The following is a 22,681-nucleotide window of genomic DNA, read 5'->3' as shown; positions in this document are numbered from 1 at the left end:
GGTGTGGAGGGAGCAGATTGCAGTAGAGAATTGGGGTAAACGCACTTCTAGCGGGAAGGCTGTAGCATTGCAAGCAGGGAGGCTGCAGCGATTTACTCTACTGTTTGGATGGATCTCCTTCACATGCTGCAGAAGTTTTCCGCATGGAAATTGACAAGCGGTGTAGATTTTTAGATCCACAGCATGTCCAATCCTGCAGCAAATATAACCCTTCCAGTGTAGAGCAGTGCATCTACAGCTAAGCCTGCATGCTCCACCTGTGGCTTCTGATGCATGCGCACCTGCGGTACATGAAGGGCGTATTACACAAGCACGGTTAATGCTCGTGTGATGGCGTTAATTGTTGTGCCGCACCTGTGCTTGCAGGTTCAGCCCGGCACTTGTTGGGGAAACGTCAGCACTAGGGTTGGCCACTAGCTTCTCGTGTAAGGCCATTGTCACAAGAGCGAGTGAAAACGCAGAATTATGAAACTTGTGCTTTTCAATAGTTTTATTCACATTTGCGATGTTGTGAGTTTTAGAAATCGCCGCCTGACCTATATATTTTTTCTTTTTATCACCCATGTTTTTCCTATTTAGCCTTTGTTTTATTGCATTGCGATTTTTGTGTGATGCGTTTTTAATAGAGATGAGCGAACGTGTTCGGCTCCGCCCCTTTTCGCCCGAGCACCGAACTTTGCGAGCAATTCCGTGCTCGGGCGAAAAAAGTTCGGGGGTCGCCGTGGCAGCGCGGGGGGGTGCGGCGGGGAGTGGGGGGGAGAGGGAGAGAGAGAGGGCTCCCCCCTGTTCCCCGCTGCTGCCGCCCGCGCCGCCGCGCCTCTCCCCGCCCCCCGGCGCCGGCCGAATCTTTACGCGCGGACACTGAAGTCCTCGCTAAAGCCGGTGTCTGGGTGCGTAAGTGTTCGTTAAGAACACGTTCGCTCATCTCTAGTTTTTAACCCTTTGCAATCCAATTTTAGATTCAGGGTTTCCTAGGGGGTTTTCTCATTCTGCCATTATACAATGGCGCCATCTGCTGGCTAGAGCCATTACTGCGGTATGGGACATGCTGGAGAGGCCCCCGACAACAGAGCGGCCAGTAATATACAGTGAGAATACCCTGCCGGACGTCTTCCGACATCGGAGCTGTACAGCCTTCAATCGGAATGTCTTAAGACGTCAGACAGTGGATTGGAAAGGGTTAATATTAGAAACTCCTATTGCGCGGGAAAAACGCAAGCGGTGGCAATGCAAGACTATTTGTCATCGCCGGCACTCGAACCTCTCATGAGCACATATGCAATATTTCCATGATTTTTCTCGCCATATCCCATTCGCCCGTGTGAAACTAGCCTCAGGGGGCGCCGTTCTGATCTGTTCCTTTCACGACGACTTATGACCTTCTTTTCTTAACTTTTTTAATGCCACGACCGTTTTCACTTTCACCATTAAAAAAAAAACAAAAGAAAAAATATTTTCTTGTATATGGAATAGCCATGCAGATATTGTCAAGCCGTATTCATAGCGGTAACCTTACACGTCGTCCTCTAATCACTCTAAATGCCTCCGTCCACCAGGCCGCGCTCACATGGTATCTATCCCATTTATACCTATTCACCATTGGCCGTTTCCTATATGCAGATTTACTCCGCCATGGAAAATTGCGCTCCGTAATAAGGCATTAGAATAATAAAAAAAAAAAGGCTAATAAAATGTAAACACCAAAATTGTATTCTTTTTCTCTAAATGGGACATTAATATTTGAAAATTTACCACTAAAACCCCCTAATCTGTCCATAACAATTGAGTACACCCATTCACTAGGAAGGGGATGAGTGATGACCAGCAGTGCATTAACAATTTATGAGCTCATTGAATTGGCCTCTTAGGCACATAAATGTCCAATAAAACATAATATTAGTTTCTTGCAGACGAAAAGGAAAAAAAAAATCCCTTTTTTTAAATTTTTAATTTTTTTTATTTTTTGCATCCTGATAATGTATTAGAGCCCCGTTCTGGTTTACAGGCATTATTAAATGTGTCCTGTTTTTTTTTTTTTTCTTTTAAGCGCTGGGCGAAGAAAAGGACAAAGGCATTATTGGTTTATCAAGAATTGTGAGTCCTCGGCCCCCCCGCCCCCCCATTCTCTCCATGCCCTGTAAGTCCGTCATACTGTAGAAGGCGGAAAAAAAACCTCTTACTGCAGAACTGTTCCAGAACATTAAACCTTATAAAAAACAGCCCTCCCCAGCCACGCAGCAGTTTGAAAATGTTCAATCCATTCAGCGCCAGTTGTATTTAATATTTCTCAGATGAACTCAAGTTCAACCCGGCTCTATAATTTTCAGTTTATTTGCCTTCCGCGTTCACGTTCGATAAAACAGTCACTGCCAGTTTCAGCCGGTTCTAGGTAACTCTTTCGTTCCCGGACAGGCCTGCAGAGCGTCGCACGGCTTTGGGGGAACTACAGACCATCCTGGAGCTCGAAGGGTGGGAAACATCATGGAGGGGGGTGGGGGGGTCTGTCTGTGTGAACTGATTTGCATGGGAGGTGAAATCACACCGCACATACATTTGCCTTGTAATGAATTGTCTTGTATATTATGTGTTTATGGCTCGCTTTCCAGTCTGCATCTGTTAAGCTCGCTTGCCTGCATAAGCAAAGAGAAGCGGCCACCATTATCTCCCGGCCCGCAGACAACCAGACCTTCTTGCAGACCGCTTTCTCCTTCTATCGGTTCATCCTTTTTGTTAGTTATAAAATATATAATTTTTTTTAAACTTTTTTTTTTTTGCCCCCTAATTTTTTATTTTGCCTATTTTTGAGATGCCCTATAATACAGCATTTTGGTACTTGTCTTGTGGTATACGGTTCTGTATAGTAGGGAATACAATCTTTGAATTGTACAAAACGGTTAAACCAGCTCATCGGAATGTTCTCATCCTCCCCTTCTGAGCATGGAAACCCTCGTGCCACGTTAATGGGTTAACGCAGAAAGAAAGAGATTACAGCTAAAGACAAAAAGAAAAATTAAATGGCTAAAAAAAATCGTTATTCAAGTACATGGCTCCTTTTAAAATGGTACAGGTGGCGCTCTAACGTGTTTCAAGCGCCTTGAGTAAGGGCGCTTGAAACATGTTAGAGTGCCATTTGGCCTCACCTCTGACCCTTCAAAGAAGTTCTTGTAGCTTGAAGGAAGTCGTCGTCCCCCCCCCCCCCCCCCAACACACACACATTTTCATCCTTTCTTTTTTGGACTTGGAATATATATATATAATTTTTTCATTTTTTTTTTTTTAACCTATGATTACCAGATTTTGGAACCCATTTTGGCCTTCAATACATCTTGACTTGTTCTAGATCCTAACATTTACTAGATGACTCGCCACTCTGGTCAGTTATTATATATCTACGTTGATGTCACCTGTAATTGTCTGTGTTCAATATATCCATGCGTGGGACATTCCTATTTATGTAGGTTGGGAAGGGTATTGTTTCTTAAGGAGAGCCCTTAGGAGGTGTGTGAGGAGACTTCTAAGGCCATTCCTGCTCCCCTGGGTAATATGCAAATAAGGAAGATGGAACAATACCTCTGCAGTGCCACCTATTGGATGACAGCATTCCTGCAAGTTGGGGTCAGACTCTTTAGGCAAGCCTTATAACCATGACTGGGAATTGAAAAGCAAGTTAGAATACCATGAAGGGTATCGTTTTTTCCTTCCCATTTAGACACAACAATTCGCTCAAAAATCGCTCAAAGCCGTCTTTTGAGCGATAATCGTTGTGTGTAACTGCACTGACATCCTGCAGTTTTCGTTAAACCGTCGCTCATCGTTAGATAACGATGAGCCTTATCAGGGATTCACTATTGTGTCAGCTGTATCCCGCTCCCTGATGACAGGCTGGGTATGAAGAACAGAGCGGTCCAGCTGTGTTCTCCATACCCGGCATGGGGCGCTCGGCTGTATAACAGCCGGGTGCTTCGTGCAGAAAACATCTGGATGCAGAAGACAAGCGGGGACACCCCACTTGTCTTCTGCATCCTTCGCTTATAGTGCTGCTTTTGAGCTATAATCGATGTGTCTAAATGGGCCTTTATTATGGAGAGCACCTAGAAGGTGTGAGAGGAGACTGATGAGGCAATTCATGTGCCTATGGGGAAATATGCAAATAGGGAAGATGGAACAATACCTCTGCAGCGCCACCTAGTGGAAGGCCCCATGCCTCATTCCCTATTTGCCTATTTTATGTAGTGTTTTTTACAATAATATGAACCTGTAAAATGTTTATTTTCATTCTCTGTCCTATGGAAGGGGTTGACCTTGGAGCCTATATATGGAAAAAAACCTAATGATGACCATTATGTGTGAGGCATGTCTACCATCGAAGTGCCTTCAAACCGGGAGAGGAGTCCGCTGAATGAAGCCAGTAAAGTAAACCTTGGATAGTTAGTAGCAATCTGTACATATCCTTGGACGTAACTATGGCAACCCAACTAGAGACATCCATTGTTTACATTGCTGACTGCATTCAGAGAACTGTAACACCCTAAACCTTCCTTCCATCAGACCTTGTAGACCCTTCCTAGCAGTGAACGGTGGTTGTATTAGTCTTTTTGGCCCAGATCATGTAGGTTGGGGTATATTCACGAGGGCGTCCTCCCCAACAACCCATTTGTTCTATCAGTCCACTCAAGCTAGAAAAATTGCTGCAGACCTATTTTTGGGCAATTCTTGTTCAAGAATCGCCCATTATTTTCTAGGGAAGCGTAAAAAAAAATACACATTGCTCTGTAAAGCGTTTTGCTATTGGAACTCCACACTTTTTTTTTTTTTTCTCCACGTGCGAAAAACATAACTCTGATGCAACTTGCGCGTTTATCTCAAACGCCTCATACACGCAGAAATATATGAAAGCGAAATTGCCGTTAAGCATTATTTTTCCCCAAACCTACATCCCACTCTGCCCTGTGAACACAGCCCTAGTATATTCTTCTGCCCACCTCCGATAACTGGATGTAAGTAAATGCTTCATCAGTGCCTCACCTGGCAATTCCTGCAAAGGGTTTAGAATCTGCTAGGTATATAGTAGATGGCTGCGCCCTCACACTATACTGCTGGCGTCTATGGAAGTTGATTAGAGTCCTTTTGGAATCATCTGGCTTGTCCCTTGGAGAAAGCCCATCGGCTCATCTGACATCTTATTTTAGTAAATACTTGCATTTTGGATAAAGGAACAATCCTGGAGCATCTTTTCGGAGTACACTGTATTATTGTTCCTCTGTTGTTCTTCTTGGAAATATCTGAATAAATTGGCCACCGAGTGTTACCATTCCCCCTGTCAGTGAGGCACCGTGCCCACAGTCTGGCAGTAGTGCTGACTGTCTACAGCATGCAATGGGAATGTCCCCCCCCCCCCCCCCCTCCAAATGCCAGTTTATCCATATACTTCCAGGAGGAATAACAGAGGAAAGGAACAAGGGCAGAAATCTAAGAAAAGATGGTTGATGAATGTTTATTTCACAAGGGATGCAAATATTCCCTAAAACAGACATTTTTGGATAGTCCTCCTTAATAGGGTTTACCAGGACTGAATATTTATCCTTCTGCTAGGCCTTTAGTATCGGATCAGTGGGGGGTCCAACACCTGGTAACCCTCCAGTCAGCTGATTGAAGTGACACTGGCACTTGGGTAAGGACTGCCACATCTTCATGGTCTACCATACAGAGCTTCATACAGTTACTAGTGGCGATGGCTGGTACTGCAGCTTGGTCGTCTTCACTTGAATGACAATGAAACAATGCAGAATGTACTGTGCGATGCCTAGTAGACTAGGAGGAGGTCTTGGCATCAAGGTCCCGTCAATCAGCCGATTGGGAAGGGGAGTCCTAAGAGCATGCCAGCAATATCAAATATTAAGAACCCGGAAACCCCCCTTTAAAGGGTTATTCCCACAATCAACTTGGGTGATGAGTCTGATTTATGGGTTCCCAACGCTAGGACCCCCACTGATCTCAAGAACGGCAGACCAGTGTCGCTCTGTCCTCCTCGCTGCACCCCATCTCCATCAGTCTCATGGAATTTAATAGTGGCAGTGGCCATGCCAGGCTGTGGCTCCATGATAGTTCGTGGTAGATCTGGGGGCTGCAGCGAGGAGGAAAGCCGGAGAAGGACCAGCCATACTCTGGATCGGTGGAAGTCCTACCGGTGGGAGCCCCACTGATCATACTTCTATCATATCCCGTGGGAATACCTCTAAACGTCTGTCTACACTGGCATATGTTCATCCGTGGGACACAGCATTTCACGGATCCGTGGGCTAGAACCGTTTTTAAGATAGTCCAACGGTGCATATGTATCTGCGTTTTTTTTTGGGGGGGGGGGGGGGTTGCCATTAAAAAGCATAGCCTACTAAGTTTTTCAGACCCTCAAAAACGTATGGAAATGTATAATTTATTTATTTTTTCTTCCATTCGAGTCAATGAACAATATATAGAAGCTTCTGGCTGTAAGTTTCCATTTGCTTAATGTATACGAGTTCAAAAACTTTAAACAAATGGTTAAAATGCGCCCATTATTAGAGTTTTTATTCCTGTACATTTCTGGCATACGGTAGACGTACATGTGTCTGTATGGATGACAGAAAGGCTTTCTATGGAAGCTTTAGAAGGGCTGTCCCACTTCTAGCTCTTTTACTGCAGAAAGACAGCTATGTGCATCACACAGCAGGCTGCAGTACCAGCCTCGGCCACTGCGCAGTGTACAGAGCTGTCTTCTTCCTGCAGCAAAACTGCTAGGAGTAGGGAAAAAAACCCTTTTTAAGATGCAGATAGCTTAAGTGGAACACAATATCTCGCGTGTATAGAAGCGTACTGCCAAAGATTGCTTTGTTTTCCTAATTGTGGTAGTATATACATTGTAGTTAAACCCGCTGCTAGTCTTAACCACTCTATAAAAAAAATGATCAAGGTTTACCTTCATATCGGGTTTATATACTAGCCGTATAATTTTGGTTTATTGTGTTTTTTGTGTCCTTTTTCTTACAAGTTATTTGTTACATTTTACATTGTTTTGAATGTTTGTTCAACATAAGATTAAGCAGATGAAACGGACCCTGCAGTTCCCTAACGAGCCTCTGGAGTAATGACCGTGCGGCCGTACCCAACGGGGACCAGGAGTCTACGGATATGCTAAATGCATTATATTTCTTCATTACGCTTCCATAATACTTCAAAGTAGAGCGAGTGATTGTATATATTCCTCTAGAATAATATATATCTCTTATATGGTGGTGCATTATAATGATATAATAGCCGGTGCCGGTCTAGTGACTCCCGTACCGCCCGCGCTCCTCTCTGGTCGTCTCTTCACCTTTGCACACATTTGTACAGTCCACACAAGTTGAGTAACTTCCTAGATGCTTTGCAGTGTTCTTCTCTTGCACTGGTCTTGCATCATGTATTTCATCAGCCCTTCTCCTCCACAGCAGCGCTCACAGGGGCTGCCTCAGTGCAGGGGATAGTCATCCCATTAAAGAGCTCCTCTGCTTTACCGGTTCATACATACTGTTTTAGGAAATCCTGGGCTGATAGAGGGGGCCCTCAGTTTGGGACACTCATTCCTTGGCCAGAGTGGCTATAGCGTTCCTCTGGGGGAGCGGGCCTGGCCTGCGTTTAATTAAATGGACATTGTAGTACTTAAAGGGGTTGTCTGAGTTGCAAGAACTCTGGAAACCCCTTCCCCATGCTTTACAATACAAATGGCGGTATACCCGCCTCTCCTTGCTCCCATGGTCCTCCGGTCTCTGACGGCTGCAGTCCCACCTGGTTTACGGGACGTCACGGGGGCTGCAAACAACAGAGCCCAATGAGTGATCGCAGAGGTCTGTTGTTGGCTGCAGCCCCTGTGACGTCCCGTAAACCGGGTAGGACTGCAGCGGCCAACGGAGACCACAGTGGGGGTCCGAGCCGCGTCACAGTGGGAAGAGGGGAGGATTCCGCCGTTTGTTGTTGTATTGCATGCGGACGGGCTCGTCTGGAGTTCCTATAACTCGGGCAACCCCTTTATTTGGCGGCGTTGCAGGAATATAGAACTCTTAGCCAGGGTTCACACACACCGGAATCCCACCGGAAATCTTGCGGTTTGGCCGCAGCGAAAAACCACAAGATTTCCACTGGGAGAAGAGCTGCTTCAAAACCCGCGGCCTGGCTGCTCGCTCTTTTGCTGCGGTCGCCGCTGCCATAGACGAGAGCGCGGCCACAGCGGAAGAAGAAAAGAAATGTACATGCTGTGGGCGGGGAATACGCAGCGCCAGCTTCTGCCAGCTTTGCTATGGCAGATTCGCCGTCTCGTGTGGACGAGATTTCTGAAAAATCTCATCCACATGGCTGGCTAATCCCGGGACTAGCGGCCGCAGGCGCACTGTGAAGACGGTCGTGCTGTGTGCGCTCGCTGACTTCTCACGGGGCGCAGTGCTGGAACTGGGAGAGCTGATGATCTCTGGACTCTCCTCTCCGCACCTTTTATGGGGCTCCGATGTGATCACTGCTGCCCTTTTCCATTTTTTTTCTTTCCTGTTTTGGCGGCTCCTCAAACGGGACCACTAAATGGAAAACAAAAGCGCCCCTAGGCCGGTGCCCAAAGGCGTGTTTACAGCGTTTCATTGGGCGACTGAAATGGTCGCTAACAACATTGTACTGAGCCTTGTACTGAGCCTTTCATTGGGGCTTCTCAGACCCTGCACTCAACGAACGCTGTATGTTCTACTTTAGTGCGTCACGGCGCTTTTTAACGCACCACATTCCCCACGGCAGTGATGGGGTGCAGCTTGTAAACTCGTTCAACACTGTTTTTAAACGGCATTCAAAAATGCTGCATTTGTAAAAGAATGGCGCACGATGGCTTTGCATTTACACTTAACGATTATCGCTTGTTTTTTTTCGTTTAAATGACTTTTGCGCAATGTGACGTCAAGTCCTATCACAACATCACATCCTATTTGGACATAGTCGTGTCCTCTTGCAAAGGTGGAATTCCGTGCGGCGTAGAGACCATGCGGATTTATGAAAGCACTCGTGCCAGTGTTGGAAGTACGCAAATTTGACCCTCGCCCTCCGTGCGAAAATGTGCGACCTTTTTGATTTTGCACCACTCTCTGTACTCTTCAGAAACGCTCGTGGCGTGCGCGGCATCCAGCGGCGGATTTATTAGAAGGTAGGACAGAAACACTAGTCATTTTATAGCGGAGATATATTGCCCGCTCACGGCTGCGTAAATTTCGCATTTCTGGCACACGAAGAGCGAAAATATGCAGTGAATTTATTGAGACGTGCGCCTCTTAGTAAATTAGGCGCATCTCCCTCCAGCAGGCTTCAGATTAAGAGCAGCGGATGAAACGCCGTATATCTGCGCCGGCGTGCGGAGGAGTGCAGCTCCAATGAATGAATAAATAAAATGTGTAATTTACTTAGTTAATTGTGTTTTGCTGTAACAAACATTTTACCAATCTGCATAATATGACGGCTTTTTTTTTTTTTTTTTTAAAGAACGGCCTTATTGCCTTCCGTATAAATACCGCGCACGCTCCCCGGTGTTGGAGCCAATGCCGCCCCTTCTCTGAGACATCCATGTCCTGTGATTGAACAATAAGGAGTCTCTGGGTGGGTTCAGCAGAGAGATCTAGTGCGGCACTGGAGGAAATTGGAATGGAGTAATGCTGCCACCTAGTGGCCAATCATGGAAGGTCCACTTTTTTTTTTTTTTTTTTTAACCACTGAAAGGCTAGTGATTTGCATGTGAATAGGAGGAGCCGTGCGGACTGTTTTGTATGAGTGATTATGGCAGCCTTTATAGTAATCAGCGGTTATAAACCCCCACAATTATTGCCGTTGGTCTGTAATACGTGCAGATTGTCATTAGCTAGGATGTCTTATGGGTGTGTCTATAACCCTCCCTGGCACCAATGGTGTGCCTGCAGCCAGCCTGCGTAGCGCGGGTCATGCCGAGGTGCCAGTACCTTGTTTGACCCTACTCCTTCGCTCGTCATGCTTGTAACACCCAGCCTCTTGGCAGTAACATTATTCCTAATAATAGCCGTCAAGGAGCGGGAATCAAAGCCGCCAGTGTCCGTGCCAGTCATAAGCCGGGCACATCAGATCTAGCCATCACACTTGTGATCTTGGCGAAGGACTGGGGAACTGCAGCGCTCAGCTGACGGCATGCTGGGAGTTGTGGTGTTCAGCATTCTTGGCTTCAGTTACATTTAAATGACCGAGTGTATCGAGAACGGTGTGCAAGCGGGTGAAGTGGTATCTATTATGAAAAACGCCAAATCGTGTTTTTGCTTTCCAACTAACCGTTCCGTCATGCGAGCCGCAATGCGGAAAACTTTTTTTTTTTTTTTTTTCAGCCGAAGAAAATGCGTCGACGACTTTCACTAGAAGAATCGCCGCGGGACGCACCCGTTGATATGAATGGCTTCTGTTCACATCCAAGTTCTGTGCATCTCACAGAAATTGCGCATGGATGTCGCCTGTGTAAATACACCCTCACACTGGAGCAATAGCGCAGATTACTGCACGCTTTGTTTCCGTCTTTCTAGTTAAAAACAGGGCTTTTAAAAATTTTTGCTACATTGTAGCCAGTGAGAATAAAGAAAAGCAAGTGTTTCCATTTAGTTTTGTACAATTCCGGTTTTTGTAAGTCAGGATCAATCAGAAAAGAACGCTGGTGTCCGTCAGCTAAATTCGCCCTATTAACCTAATCTACTTATATTTGCGCGCCGTCATAACGAACTCGCCGCTACCTTTTATGGAGTATGGAAAACTAAAGTCATGCCGAATACGTTGCGTGTACGGCACAGTATATTAGGGTAATAGGGCAGATTTAGCTGACAGACGTCCAATCCTGGAGTGCCAGATCTGTAATTGGGACTGCAAGCTCCAAGTCTGGTGCCGGGGGGCTCACCACGGGGGCATTTCAAGAGTTGCGTCCAATAATTTGCCGGCTTTCTGAACCATAATGATGGAAAGTCGGGAATAGTTACAGGAGTTTCTACAGTTCAGTTCCTAGAAGATGCCAGTGACTTCTCTAACTCTGTCCCTCACTGATATAGGTTCACGACCTGAAGGTTGCAGGTTCAATCCCCATGTGGTTCAGGTAGCCGGCTCAATGTTGACTCAGCCTTCCATCCTTCTGAGGTCAGTAGAATGAGGACCTGAAAGCGCTGCGGAATAAGTGAGCACTATACAAATAACAAAAGGTTATTTTTTATGTACAGCTGATACTCTGCATCCTTCTGTTATATCCTGGTTATAGCACGCTCTGTGCACCAACAATTTTTAACTTTTTTTTTTGCCCGCTGCTGTGCAGTATTGCAGTGTGTAGTAATGTACGGGGCAGACGTGTTTACATGGTATGTACTGTTCATGTTGTAATGAAAGCATGGGAAATCCTGGGAGGGCTGAGGGTGCATCTCTGCTGCCACCTGGTGGCCACAGTTGGTTGTTTTCTAGCACATATCTACCATAGTTGTAGCATGCTGTAATGCACTTGCTTCCTGGTGGGTTTTTTTTTTTTTTGTTTGTTTTTTCTTACTAGCTTCTCGTGTTTCCTAGCAACATGCGTACAAAAAAAACGTACATACGCAGCCCTAGAAGACAGTAGGGCTGTACATGCGGAAAAGTAGAATGTGCTTTTTTAATTTTTTTTTAAACGTAAGTGTAGTGGAACAATGGGAATGGATGCACCTTTCCTTAACGCCATTCACCACTTATTGTGCGAACGTACATTGCGTGATATTTATTTCATTTCTATAAACTTATCGCGCAAACTTCTAGTTACACCGTACGGTTTGCACGATCATTGTGCCGTGTGAACGCATGTAGTGAAACGGCGATTAGCGATTGACGTAGACCAGAAGATCCTCGTTGCATCATTTGGTTTGAACAGGCAGTCGTTCATCTATGATGCCTGTTCAGTGAATGGTGGCGGGTCAGAGCGATCGCCGGCCCGTTCCATTTTTCGATCGGAGTCTGTTTGGAGAGAACGGCTGCATGTCCCGTTTTTGGGTGACTTCTTGTTTAAGAATGCCCGTTACTTTCAATGGAAGAGTAAAAAAATGCGTTGCACTCACATGCCGTATGATTTGTGTGCGAGCACCGTGTGTTTTTCAAGTATCGTACCTCTGGAACCATGCGATTCTACTTATTTATTTTTGACGTGTGAAATAAATGATCTAAATCTGACGCAAACAACATTTTTTTTTTTTTAGTTTAAAAAACACAACACAAACGTTTAGAAAAATCGCTGTGAAATTCCAGGTGAAACGGTCAGTTTTCTTACCACGTAAATACAGCCAGAAGAGGGCGCCAAAATAGTGGTCGGAACGTAGGTTTTGAGTATAAATAACAAAATCGGACATACATCCATTTTTCTTTTATTTCAGGTGTATTGGGGGCTCCCGGGTTTATACATGAAGGGGGGGGGGGGGGGGCAGAATACTGCCGGGTGCAGCAGTTGGCAGGAAGTGTCACACATTAGTACGCTGGATTGTGAACGCTGAAATAACGAATCTGAGAGAAGTCTAATCCTGCAGTTCTAGGGAGCCGGCAAAATTAGGGGTTGTTAGTATCGCTCCATATAGGGGATTCTTGATTTACTCTTCGCTACAGTTTTGCTGCAAATGATTATATATATATATATATATATATATATATATATATATATATATATATATATTAGTGTGTGTGTGTATAAATATATATATGTGTGTGTATAAATGTTTTTTTAGCCTTCTGTCCAGAATTAATATTTCCTGGTGCAGATACATCGGCACAGCTGTTGCAGGCTAGATATATTCTGTATCTATAAAGAATATACATTCTTATTTAATTTTTTGTAAGAATATTTTTTGGCATTGTTTTTCTTTTATATATTCAACTAAATGTGACGCTAAATAAATATATAAATCAAAAAAATTAAATAAATTTAGAAAAAATAAATAAATTAATTTAAAAAAAATATATATTTATTTTTTATATTAAATGTATTTCTTTTACATTTTGTATTTCTCGGCTCCTCCATGTATTTCACATGCTTCCCCCCTTTCTACATGCAGGCAGGAGCTTCTGAAGTGGAACGGATGGGGCTACAATGATTCCAAATTCACTTTCAACAAGAAGGGCCAAGCCGAGTTCACCGGTAAGAGGTAAGTAGTCGTTACTCCGGCAGCTCCTCTCAAAAATGAACTTCAGACGGAATTTGGGAATGAACTTGGATGGAATTCTCCGTGCGGTTTGGCTCCTCACCTGTAACGTTAGCGATTTCAGTCTTGAGCTTTTTAGCATCTTTCTCGCACTAAATGGAATTGATTTATTTCTTTTTGGCCTCATTGGTTGTCAGATCTGTTAATTATCTGGTCCATTTTGTTTACCAAACGCAGCAATTCGTCAAAAGTAATGATATTAATGTATTAACCGCTGTCTTCACTTGGAAGGAAAACTTCCTTTCCATGCCTGTAGATGGTGCTGTAGTACAGTCCAGCAATCCTCCACTGAAAGCCAATCCGAGGAAGGGTTAACTTGTGCAGGCGGGCGTATGTAAATCCATATGAGGAGTCATATATGACTCTACCCAATGGGGATATTTGTTTACATATAGATGACGCCCAACTATTAATCACTTTTAGACCGCCGGCCGCCCCCATTCTGTGAGCGGCCAATCCTGGAGCTCCTCACAGTGGATGCAGCCTTGTGTAAACGGAGCATGAGCCCTACAATAAAACCTTTTAAAGGGGTGGGGGGTAGGCTGGTGGTGGGGGGTCTTCCACATGAACAGAAGTGAAAGAAGCCAGCGTTTCCACCACTAACCTTATAGACTCAACACGTTTAGATTCTTGCAAATGCCGTAGAGTAGCGCCTATAGCTGCGAGCTAGGCGATGTACTGAGGAGTCACCCCAGTAGTGACCCCCTAATATCCTGGCATCCTCCATACTCTTTAGTAAAAGTCGGGCAGAGTCTTCGGAGAATACTAGCCGTAGATAGTTGAGAAATTCATGTCCCACGGCTGCCCTATAAATCTGTCAGCAGCCTATTCCCCGTCTTACATCATACCGCCACGCTGCGCTGAAAGACCCTCTACATGATGGCAGTTTAGTGACTACTTAAGAACTTGTGCAAGCCCAGATATTTCTGGTTTTACCATATGAGATTACAGTGCGTTAATTGGGATATTTTTTTTTTTAACTGTATGATATACACTGCAGCTGCTGTAGAACCTCTTCTTAAAGAACGAGCCAGCATGTCGAAGGGGACGTGCAGCGGACTACTTCTACACTTAGCGCCTAACTAGGTTCTACCTTGCCAATGTGAAGTTTATTTAAAGGGGTTTTCCAGCACTAATCTATTAATATTAGGATGGGTCGTCAATTGATCGTCAGGGGCTGCCGCTCAGGACCCTCATGATCAGCTGATTGAAGAGGTAGCGGCGAGTGCTGTGGCCCTTCTCAGACCTGTGACGTCCCGTTCATCGGTCATATGGACTGAGTGTTGCTCAGTCCCGCTTTAAGTGAATGGTCCCATTTTTAAGCGAACGGGACTGGGCTGCAATGCTAGGCATGGCTGATTAGTGGTGGTCCTGAGCGGCGTACCCCAGGTGATCAACTATTAACGACTTCTCCTGAGGATGTGTCATCGTGCTGTAAACCCCCATTACCGTGTACATTAATAGGTGTTGTATACATAAACATATCAAGTCTTGCTTTAGGCCGGCTGCACACAGGCGGGTCAAATTCCGCATGCAGGAGCCCGCAGCAGAATCAAGCCCTGTGCCCGGCTGGTATCCACGTGTACCTGTAGTTTCTTCTTTTCTGTACTGCAGATGGTCCGCACAGCTCGCCGCCGGACATGCGCATACAGATTTTAACATTTTTTTTCTTTCTTTTTTTTTTTTTAACTCCTGCTTTTCTCGTCTGCCATATCAATTTGCGGACTGCCCGTCGTTCGGACGGCTTCTATTGACTTTAATGCAAGCCGTCCATGCGGAATCCGCTGGATAATGGAGCATGCTGCTATTTTTCATCCGTGAGCGGAAACCGCAGCTGGTTTCCGCTCGTGTGCGTGAAGAGTTGCTTTTTCATAGCATGCTATAGGCAGTATTTGCTGTGGAGTCCGGAGGAGGATGCCCATCGCAGATTCCGCAATACAAATCCGCCCGTGTGCATTCACCCTTATGCTGTGAATCTAACCAACCTCCTCTGCAGGAAGAGATAAGCAGCGCCCAGGTAGCATTGCACATCTCTACTTAGTCTTAAAGGGATTGGCCTAGACGTTCATATTGATGACCTTTTCTTAGGATAAGCTCATCAATCTATCACTGGGGGTCTGACTTCAAATACCAGGATCCAGCCCCAATGTGGACCCGCTGACTGTTGCGACAGCTGACATCACTAGAAGTGTTGCAGCCAATCACAGGCTGCTGCATCCATCAACACTCACATCCTGGGCACCATGATGTCAGAGAGCTGAACGGGGGACCCTCTGGCTGTAGCGATCACCTGACTGTCACAACAGACATCGGGACCACAGTGGTGCTGCAGTGCTGGATCATGGGGGTGAAAGAGGAGCAAGTACTAGTCAGTTCATTTCAGTACAGTGAGCACTATTGAAGGGATGGTAATGAACATCCCCTCTAATGCATCCTAGCAGTATAGTTGTGTAGTGGATACGTACGTGCAGTGTCCGGACCATATGAGCTTCAGATCTTATGAGAATTAGATTATCATTTAAAACTTGCTCAAAAGAACAAAAATGCGCAATAATCGTTGCGTCTAAACGTGAGCCAATCGTGTACTTTTCTTCGCTTTTCGTTTTGTCTCAGTTTCAGCCTGCATAAAGAAATCCTTGCTGGTTTTCTCGTTACGTGTGAACGCTCCGTAGGAATGTAAAGCGCTGAGCGAGAAGTGAACAACTAGCGGTGCAAACATGAATCTGCCCGTGTCAGAGGGGCGTTACACTCCGTTAGCGGTGTGCGGTCGTCTGCTTGCCCTCTAGATAAATTGCCTAGAATAGAGAGAATGCTTGGGTAAGTTGCTGCCTCCTTAGAGCATCTGGTGGCATCGCTGCACGAGGCTTACCGCGGCGGAGCCTACCACGAATGTACAACCCTTTATGAAAGGTGCTGTAAACTAATGATGGCTTTCCCTCAGGATGGGTCATTAGTAGATTGGCATGGGTCTGTCGCAGGGAACTCCGTGGATAACCCTGAGCTGCTGCATTGGTGCACCGGGCTGCTTTCTGCAGCTCCGTTTTTACTGCAGTGGCCCAGCTTGGTATTGCAGGCCAAGTTAGCATTGTAATAAGTGGATCAGTGAGCAGCTAATCAACAGGGTCCTGGATAATGGAGCCCATCCTATGTACTATTGATGACATATCTGGAAGATAGGCAATCAATAACTTACAACCAGGCAACAGCTCATCTTTATTTTTTGAACTAGTAATGATTAGGAAATTATATAGCACCAGTGTTTCGGGGGGCGCAATGCGCCACACAGCTCTGCTACATGCACGTGACAAACATACAGCACTTCTACATATACATCACATGCAGCTCTGCTACATGCACGAGACACACATACAGCTCTGCTACATGTACATCACATGCAGCTCTGCTACATGAACGAGACACACATACAGCACTCCTACTTGTACATCATATACAGCTCTGCTACATGTACATCACATGCAGCTCTGCTACATGTACGAGACACACATACAGCACTTCTACATGTACATCACATACAGCTCTACTACATGTACGTGACAAACATACAGCACTTCTACATGTATATCACATGCAGCTCTGCTACATGCACGAGACAGACCTACAGCTCTGCTACATGTACATCATGTACAGCTCTGCTACATGTACGTGACACACATATGGCACTTCTACATGTACATAGCATGCAGCTCTGCTACATACATTCTTCCTACAACAGGGATCGAAAGCAGTACAGCAGAGTCCAGCACACACTGATCACCCCCGGTCATGTGACCCCTGGACTCCTCCCACACAGGTGACTGATCACATGAGGGTGACCTCACAGGTCCTGTAAGTACAAGGCTATTGGGCTCTGCATGTTTTATGTGTTAGAACCTTTGACATCACCGTCATGTCATCGGGGGCGGAGCATATAACTCACTCATGAACTATTTCAAAGAAGTCTATAATTTTGGCAGTGTGTGAGGGCTTGGTTTTTACGGGACGACCTGTAGTTTTTATTGGTACAATTCTGTGGTTCGTAATATATATTTAATAAATTTATAGTCATTTTAAATCAATTTTTATTTATTTTTTTCTTCTTGAAACTGGGTGACCAAAACACACTGCGGCGCTCACCGTGCAGAATTAATGGGATGTTTTAAGAAATTGAATCTTTAGGCTCCTTCACACGGGCGACAAAGTTGTGTGATTTTTGTCGCGTTGCTAAAAATCGCATGTATGTGAAGCCCATGCTTTCCTATGGGTTCATTCACACATGTGATGTTTTGTAGCATGCAACAACCAGACTCAAAAACCTCGGGGTCCGGCGATCTGTCCGCGACTCGTGAGGTTTTGTAGCCCATGTTTCCCTGTCGAGCCTTCGCCTTCTTCTCTGTTGCATGGCACGAAAACGTGATTTTCATGCAGTGCGATGCAAGTTTGACAGCAGGAAAGCCTACTGTCAAAGCTCTAATCCAAGCCCTGGCCGCGGGCAAAAATAAAAAAAAAACACAGTATACATCATCTTAGAAGCGCTGTCAGCCCGGCCGCATGTTCTCCCCGATACTATTCTCCATCTCTTCTGGCCAGGGATTGAAAAATCCCCGCCTCCTGGAAGTGCTGCCTCATGTGACTTTGTAGCGCTACAATATCGTGGCATCACCTATCTACTTTGATATAGCATTATACGGTATTAAGGCCTCGTTCACACGGGCAAAACGACATCGTTGTGATAAAATCGCAGCGATCTCGCATCGCTAGTCCGTGCGACATCGCCGCGACTTTGTAGCACCACATGCAAGGTTTTTCGGGGGAGGCCTGAAATATAAGACCTTCCCCGAAAATAAGCCATAGCAGCAGAAGAAGAAAAAAAACACACATACATCACCTGTCCCGCGCTGTCAGCCTGGCCGCATCTCTCCCCGGGTCCCCGGCAGTGATCATCATCTTGTATTCTGGCCGGAAAATTCAAAAATCCCCACCCCCTGGAAGCGCTGGCTGTGATTGGCTAAGTGTCAGCCAATGACAGCCAGCGCTCGAATGGCAGTGATTGTGATTTTTTTTTTTTTCTTTTTTCTGCAGCCAGGGCTTAAATTTTAGCTTTGACAGTAGGCTTTCCTGCTGTCAAAGTTGCATCGCATTGCAACGAAAATCACATTTTCATGCGATGCAACAGGGAGGAAGGCTCCATAGGGAAACATGGGCTACAAAACCTCACGAGCCGCGTGCATATAGCGGGACCCGTAAGGTTTTCGTGTCTGGTTGTCGCATGCTACAAAACATCGCATGTGTGAAGTCTCCCATAGGAAAGCATGGGCTTCACATACATGCAATTTGTAGCATTTTAGCAACGCTAAAAAATCGCATGACTTTGTCGCTCATGTGAATGAGGCCTAAAGGCTGCTTGTTAAAGACACGCCATAGGCACATTTTAATAGGTAGACAATCCTAGCAGCCACAGGGGGCTTCAGAAGGACTCGGGCTGCCATGACACCCAGAAAGCAACCCCACGATCTTATTGCAGTAGGGCCATTTAAAGGGTTAGGAGCCACAATCTCGGATATCTGTGTTTGCAGGCGGTTGTCGGTTCCCCACATAGGTTTCCCAACTGCGCAGTTCTCGTTGCATCAGATCATCCCAAAAAAAATCGCAGATGCCGCCCGCGCCATTTCAGTGAAGCTAATAGTACAGCCATTAGTAGTCATACATGAGGTTCTTGCGTGTAAAACCCATGAGGTCCACGTAAACCGCGCAAAATAAAATTGAACGGCGAAATCTAAATGAGATGTACGTGATTCGTCGGCGGAGATATATATGCCGCTAGTAGCACGGTGTAGTGTATTCTCTGCCAGCCTTATCTGTAGGCCAGAATGACTGATGGGCGCAGCGCGGTGACTGGGACCGCTGCACTTCCCAGCCTCGTGCTACCAGAATTTTCCAGGGTTTATTGCTCGCTGGCGAATCAGCGAAACCGCCCAATAAATAATGCACATCTGTTCTTCACACGCAGAGCCGCCTGGTGCTCGGGAGATAAACCCCAGACAATCTCCTTTGTGTCCACCCAGACAATGGGCTCCGTCTGCAGCGCGGCACGCTAGATCTCGCTCGGCAGGAGCTATGCGCTCTTCATGGGGTTTGTGTCTTCATTAATTAACAAGTACGTCAGCAAAACAAGGGCATCCTAAATCAGCCCAACGACTCGCAAGGTAAAGGAGCCGTGTGGCTAGAGACGCTCTCCTGCAACACGGATTTAGTGCCCAGTACTCAACGCCGTGGATCTGATGCCCACTAGCAGATATCAGAGTTGCTCTTTGAGAATTTTCTAGAATTTCTGCATTTTTTTTTTTAAGATGGGACAAGATTTGTTCTATTAGTATTTTTCATTTTTTCTTCTCTTCATTTTTCTGATCTCAGCCGATGACTAGCGTTAATAAATGTCTACTAGCACTTGCAATTTTATAAATATATCCGCTTTGTAAAGTCTTCCTCTTATGCTAATTGGCTCCAAATGAAGGCGTTATTTTTATGATAAAAGTTAAATCCCTAAACAAACAAAGCAAAAAAAATTCAATTATAAAGGACAGATGTTAATTAGGAATTCTATCATATGGAGTTATCGCAGAGTTCGGCCGCTGTAAACTACTGGAGCGTTCCGCTGATATGTATTTTCATGATTGGTTTGCAGTGCCTCCAGTCAGCGCAGGCGGCATTGGCTTCTGATCTCGGTTTGGGTAAATGAATTCAAAAGGAACATGTTGTGTTGAACATCCAGTCTGTAGGCAGCATGTTATAGAGCGGGAAGGGCTGGGTAGATCGGTAATAAGCTTCAGTGGAAGTTTTAGTTCCTTGCGCTGGCGATGCTTGGGAGTCCAGTGGGCGGCCCTTGCGCTGGCGATGCTTGGGAGTCCAGTGGGCGGCCCTTGCATTGGCGATGCTTCGGAGTCCAGTGGGCGGCCCTCTGAGTGATGCATGGCTCTATGGCATGCTGTCTGCAAATCGGACCCTATGTACAAGGGGACCCATGTCCAGGTGCATTCATACAGTTGCAGGTGCATAATATAGAAGGATGGCCAACCAGGGCTCATGTCCACATTATGGGCACATGAATGCCGCTGTTATACACTGGTGTGAAGCTGGCCAAAAAGGTAACTTTTAAGTAACTTTTCCTCTCCTATTAAAAGGAGCAATTCTGATAATACAGTTTGGGAATTATTGGTTACCTGACAACCTTCCCCCTATACCACCAGCTGTACCAAAATTACTAAATTGGCTGTACTTGCCTGTCGTCTGGTGCTGCAGCCCCACTATCCTCTTGGTGTTTAACATATCTCCAATTGTCACATGATGACTGCAGCCAATTATAGCATGCAGCATCACTGCCCACTCTCCTGGTATCCATACCCTCATCTTGGGCTCCATGATGCCAGGAGTTCATAATGGTGACGCTGTGGCTTCTGATTGGTTGCAGTGGTCATGTGATATGCTGTGATATCATCTTAATCAACACGGTTGACAGGGTTTCAGTGTTGGATTGTGCCAACAGAGGACAGACAAGTACAGCTGATCTTATTTAGCACAGTTGGTGTTATAGGGGGAATGTTGTCTACTGGCAGAAAGCAGACCGCTCTGTACATTGCACAGTGGCCCGGGCTGGTACTGCACAATTTAATCCTATTAAAGCGAATGCAACTCAGCCTGCAGTACCAACCCAGGCCACTGTCCAATGTACGGAGCTGTCTGCTTCCTTTAGCAAAACTGCTAGAAGTGGGATAACCCCTCTTTAAATGTGTGTTTTTTGTTTGTTTTTTTTCTTTTTGTGTCCTGAATATATTGAGAAGCATTCGGAGGGTGTCCTGTGCAAAGACTTGAACCTTTTCAGACCACAGCATAGTGCAGTTTATAAGGCAGGTCTCTGTTACAGTAAATGTAGAAGAAATGATCCTTCTAGAGGCCATAGTACACGGATCAGTTGGGCAAATAAACATTTTTACTAAATTGGCGTCCCAATAAGGAGGTCCGCGATCAGCTGACAAACGCTTGGTTATTTAACACGGTTAAACAGAGGCAGAGCTGCTATCTTCTGGTCACCGCGCTTCAAAAAAATGGAATAAAGTTATCAAAAGTCATATGAACCCCAAATGGTACAAATAAAAACATTCTTGCTGTTCACCCTGCAAAAGTACTCCCCCTCCTGTCAGTGTGCAAATAATGTTTTGGCTGTTCGAATACCAATATATTTGGTATCCCTCTAATGCTACCGACCCACTAAATGGCATTAAAATGTTGTGCGTTTTTTTTTCAATCCACTCCACAGAAATTGAGAGACTTTAAGCGATACATTAGTTAATAGATTAAATGGTGCTGTTGAAAAATACACCCGTGCCACAAAAAATAAGCGCTCCTATAGCTCTAGGAATGGCCATGTACCCTAGTAGCATGCAGAAAGACAGACTGCCAGCTCACGTGTTTTTGCCAAAATGCTAACTAACACCCGCATTAATCAGTATTTTTTGCATGCAGTCTGCTATAGATGCTGGGGGAGCCCAGAATACCGTGCCAGTGTGGCGCACTGTGGTGATGCAGGGTAATTCACTACTTTGCCAGTATGGGTTGTAATCCTGTATGTGGCTGGCATCCTTGGTATCAGTTCATATATGTGAACTGTGTCTGCAGTCAGCCCTCCATAATCTTGGGTTAAGTTGGGTGGCTGCACATTAGGCTGCACTCCCCCATATTGCCATCTGGCTGTCTGCATGCTACCAGGGCCTATGGGAATTGGGCCTGCCCCGCTGTCTGTCGGATGGCGTATTTTTGGCTCCCCTTTCTGTGAGTTGCGTCTTTGTACATTTTTGTTCTCTCACCTCTGTGATTACTGTTCCATTTTTGGAGCAGAAAAACTGGATGAAATGTTTCCCTGTTTTTTTTTCCTTCATTTGTTTTAAATGGACTTTGAAAACTATGGAAGGTTTTCCATTCGCTTTTGATTTTTGTTTCCGGTTTCCTTTTTTTTTTTTTTTTCCTTTAACAAAACAAATGGCGCAGTCTGCCGCTGTGGTCACATCTAAGGAGTTATATGCCCGGGATCGGAGCCATCTCCAATCCGGGAGCCCAGCAGTATATTGCGCACATCTGTCACTGTGGGGGTCTCCACTCCTGACCCCCCAACTTTCCAGCGCTGTAAACCTACAACACTATGCAAGAAGCCCATCCTGACAGCCCCGTACTGAACATAAGAGAAGAAGCGCATGAGAAACTGCCAGTTCTCAGGTAGACGTGCCCACTGTAGACCGTGTTGGCAGTGGATGGACACTTTGAGTAGTTGGTGGCTATGCGGCCCCAAGCATTAGCCTTTTCCCTCAAATTATAGTACAGGCGCCCTTTTGTGGGTTTGGATTAGACAGGCTAGCCTTTACCCCCCGTAGGCATCGGAGCCCCTCGGC

At 45.6% G+C, this 22,681-nt stretch overlaps 1 protein-coding gene across 2 annotated transcripts in view; it reads left to right on the top strand.

Moving 5' to 3' along the window:
* Positions 1-22,681, top strand: part of AGPS (alkylglycerone phosphate synthase) — a 187,333-nt gene that overhangs the window by 30,399 nt on the left and 134,253 nt on the right. For both annotated transcript variants that reach the window (XM_066575785.1, XM_066575786.1), the window contains exon 2: positions 13,098-13,187. In XM_066575785.1, the coding sequence (XP_066431882.1) occupies positions 13,098-13,187 (90 nt within the window). The remainder of the gene's footprint in view (positions 1-13,097; positions 13,188-22,681) is intronic.

The sequence above is a fragment of the Eleutherodactylus coqui genome, chromosome 8 (genome assembly GCF_035609145.1).
Source record: "Eleutherodactylus coqui strain aEleCoq1 chromosome 8, aEleCoq1.hap1, whole genome shotgun sequence".
Taxonomy (NCBI): Eukaryota; Metazoa; Chordata; class Amphibia; order Anura; family Eleutherodactylidae; genus Eleutherodactylus; species Eleutherodactylus coqui.
Note: the sequence above shows the minus strand (reverse complement) of the source record. Positions and strands in the feature narration are given on the sequence as shown.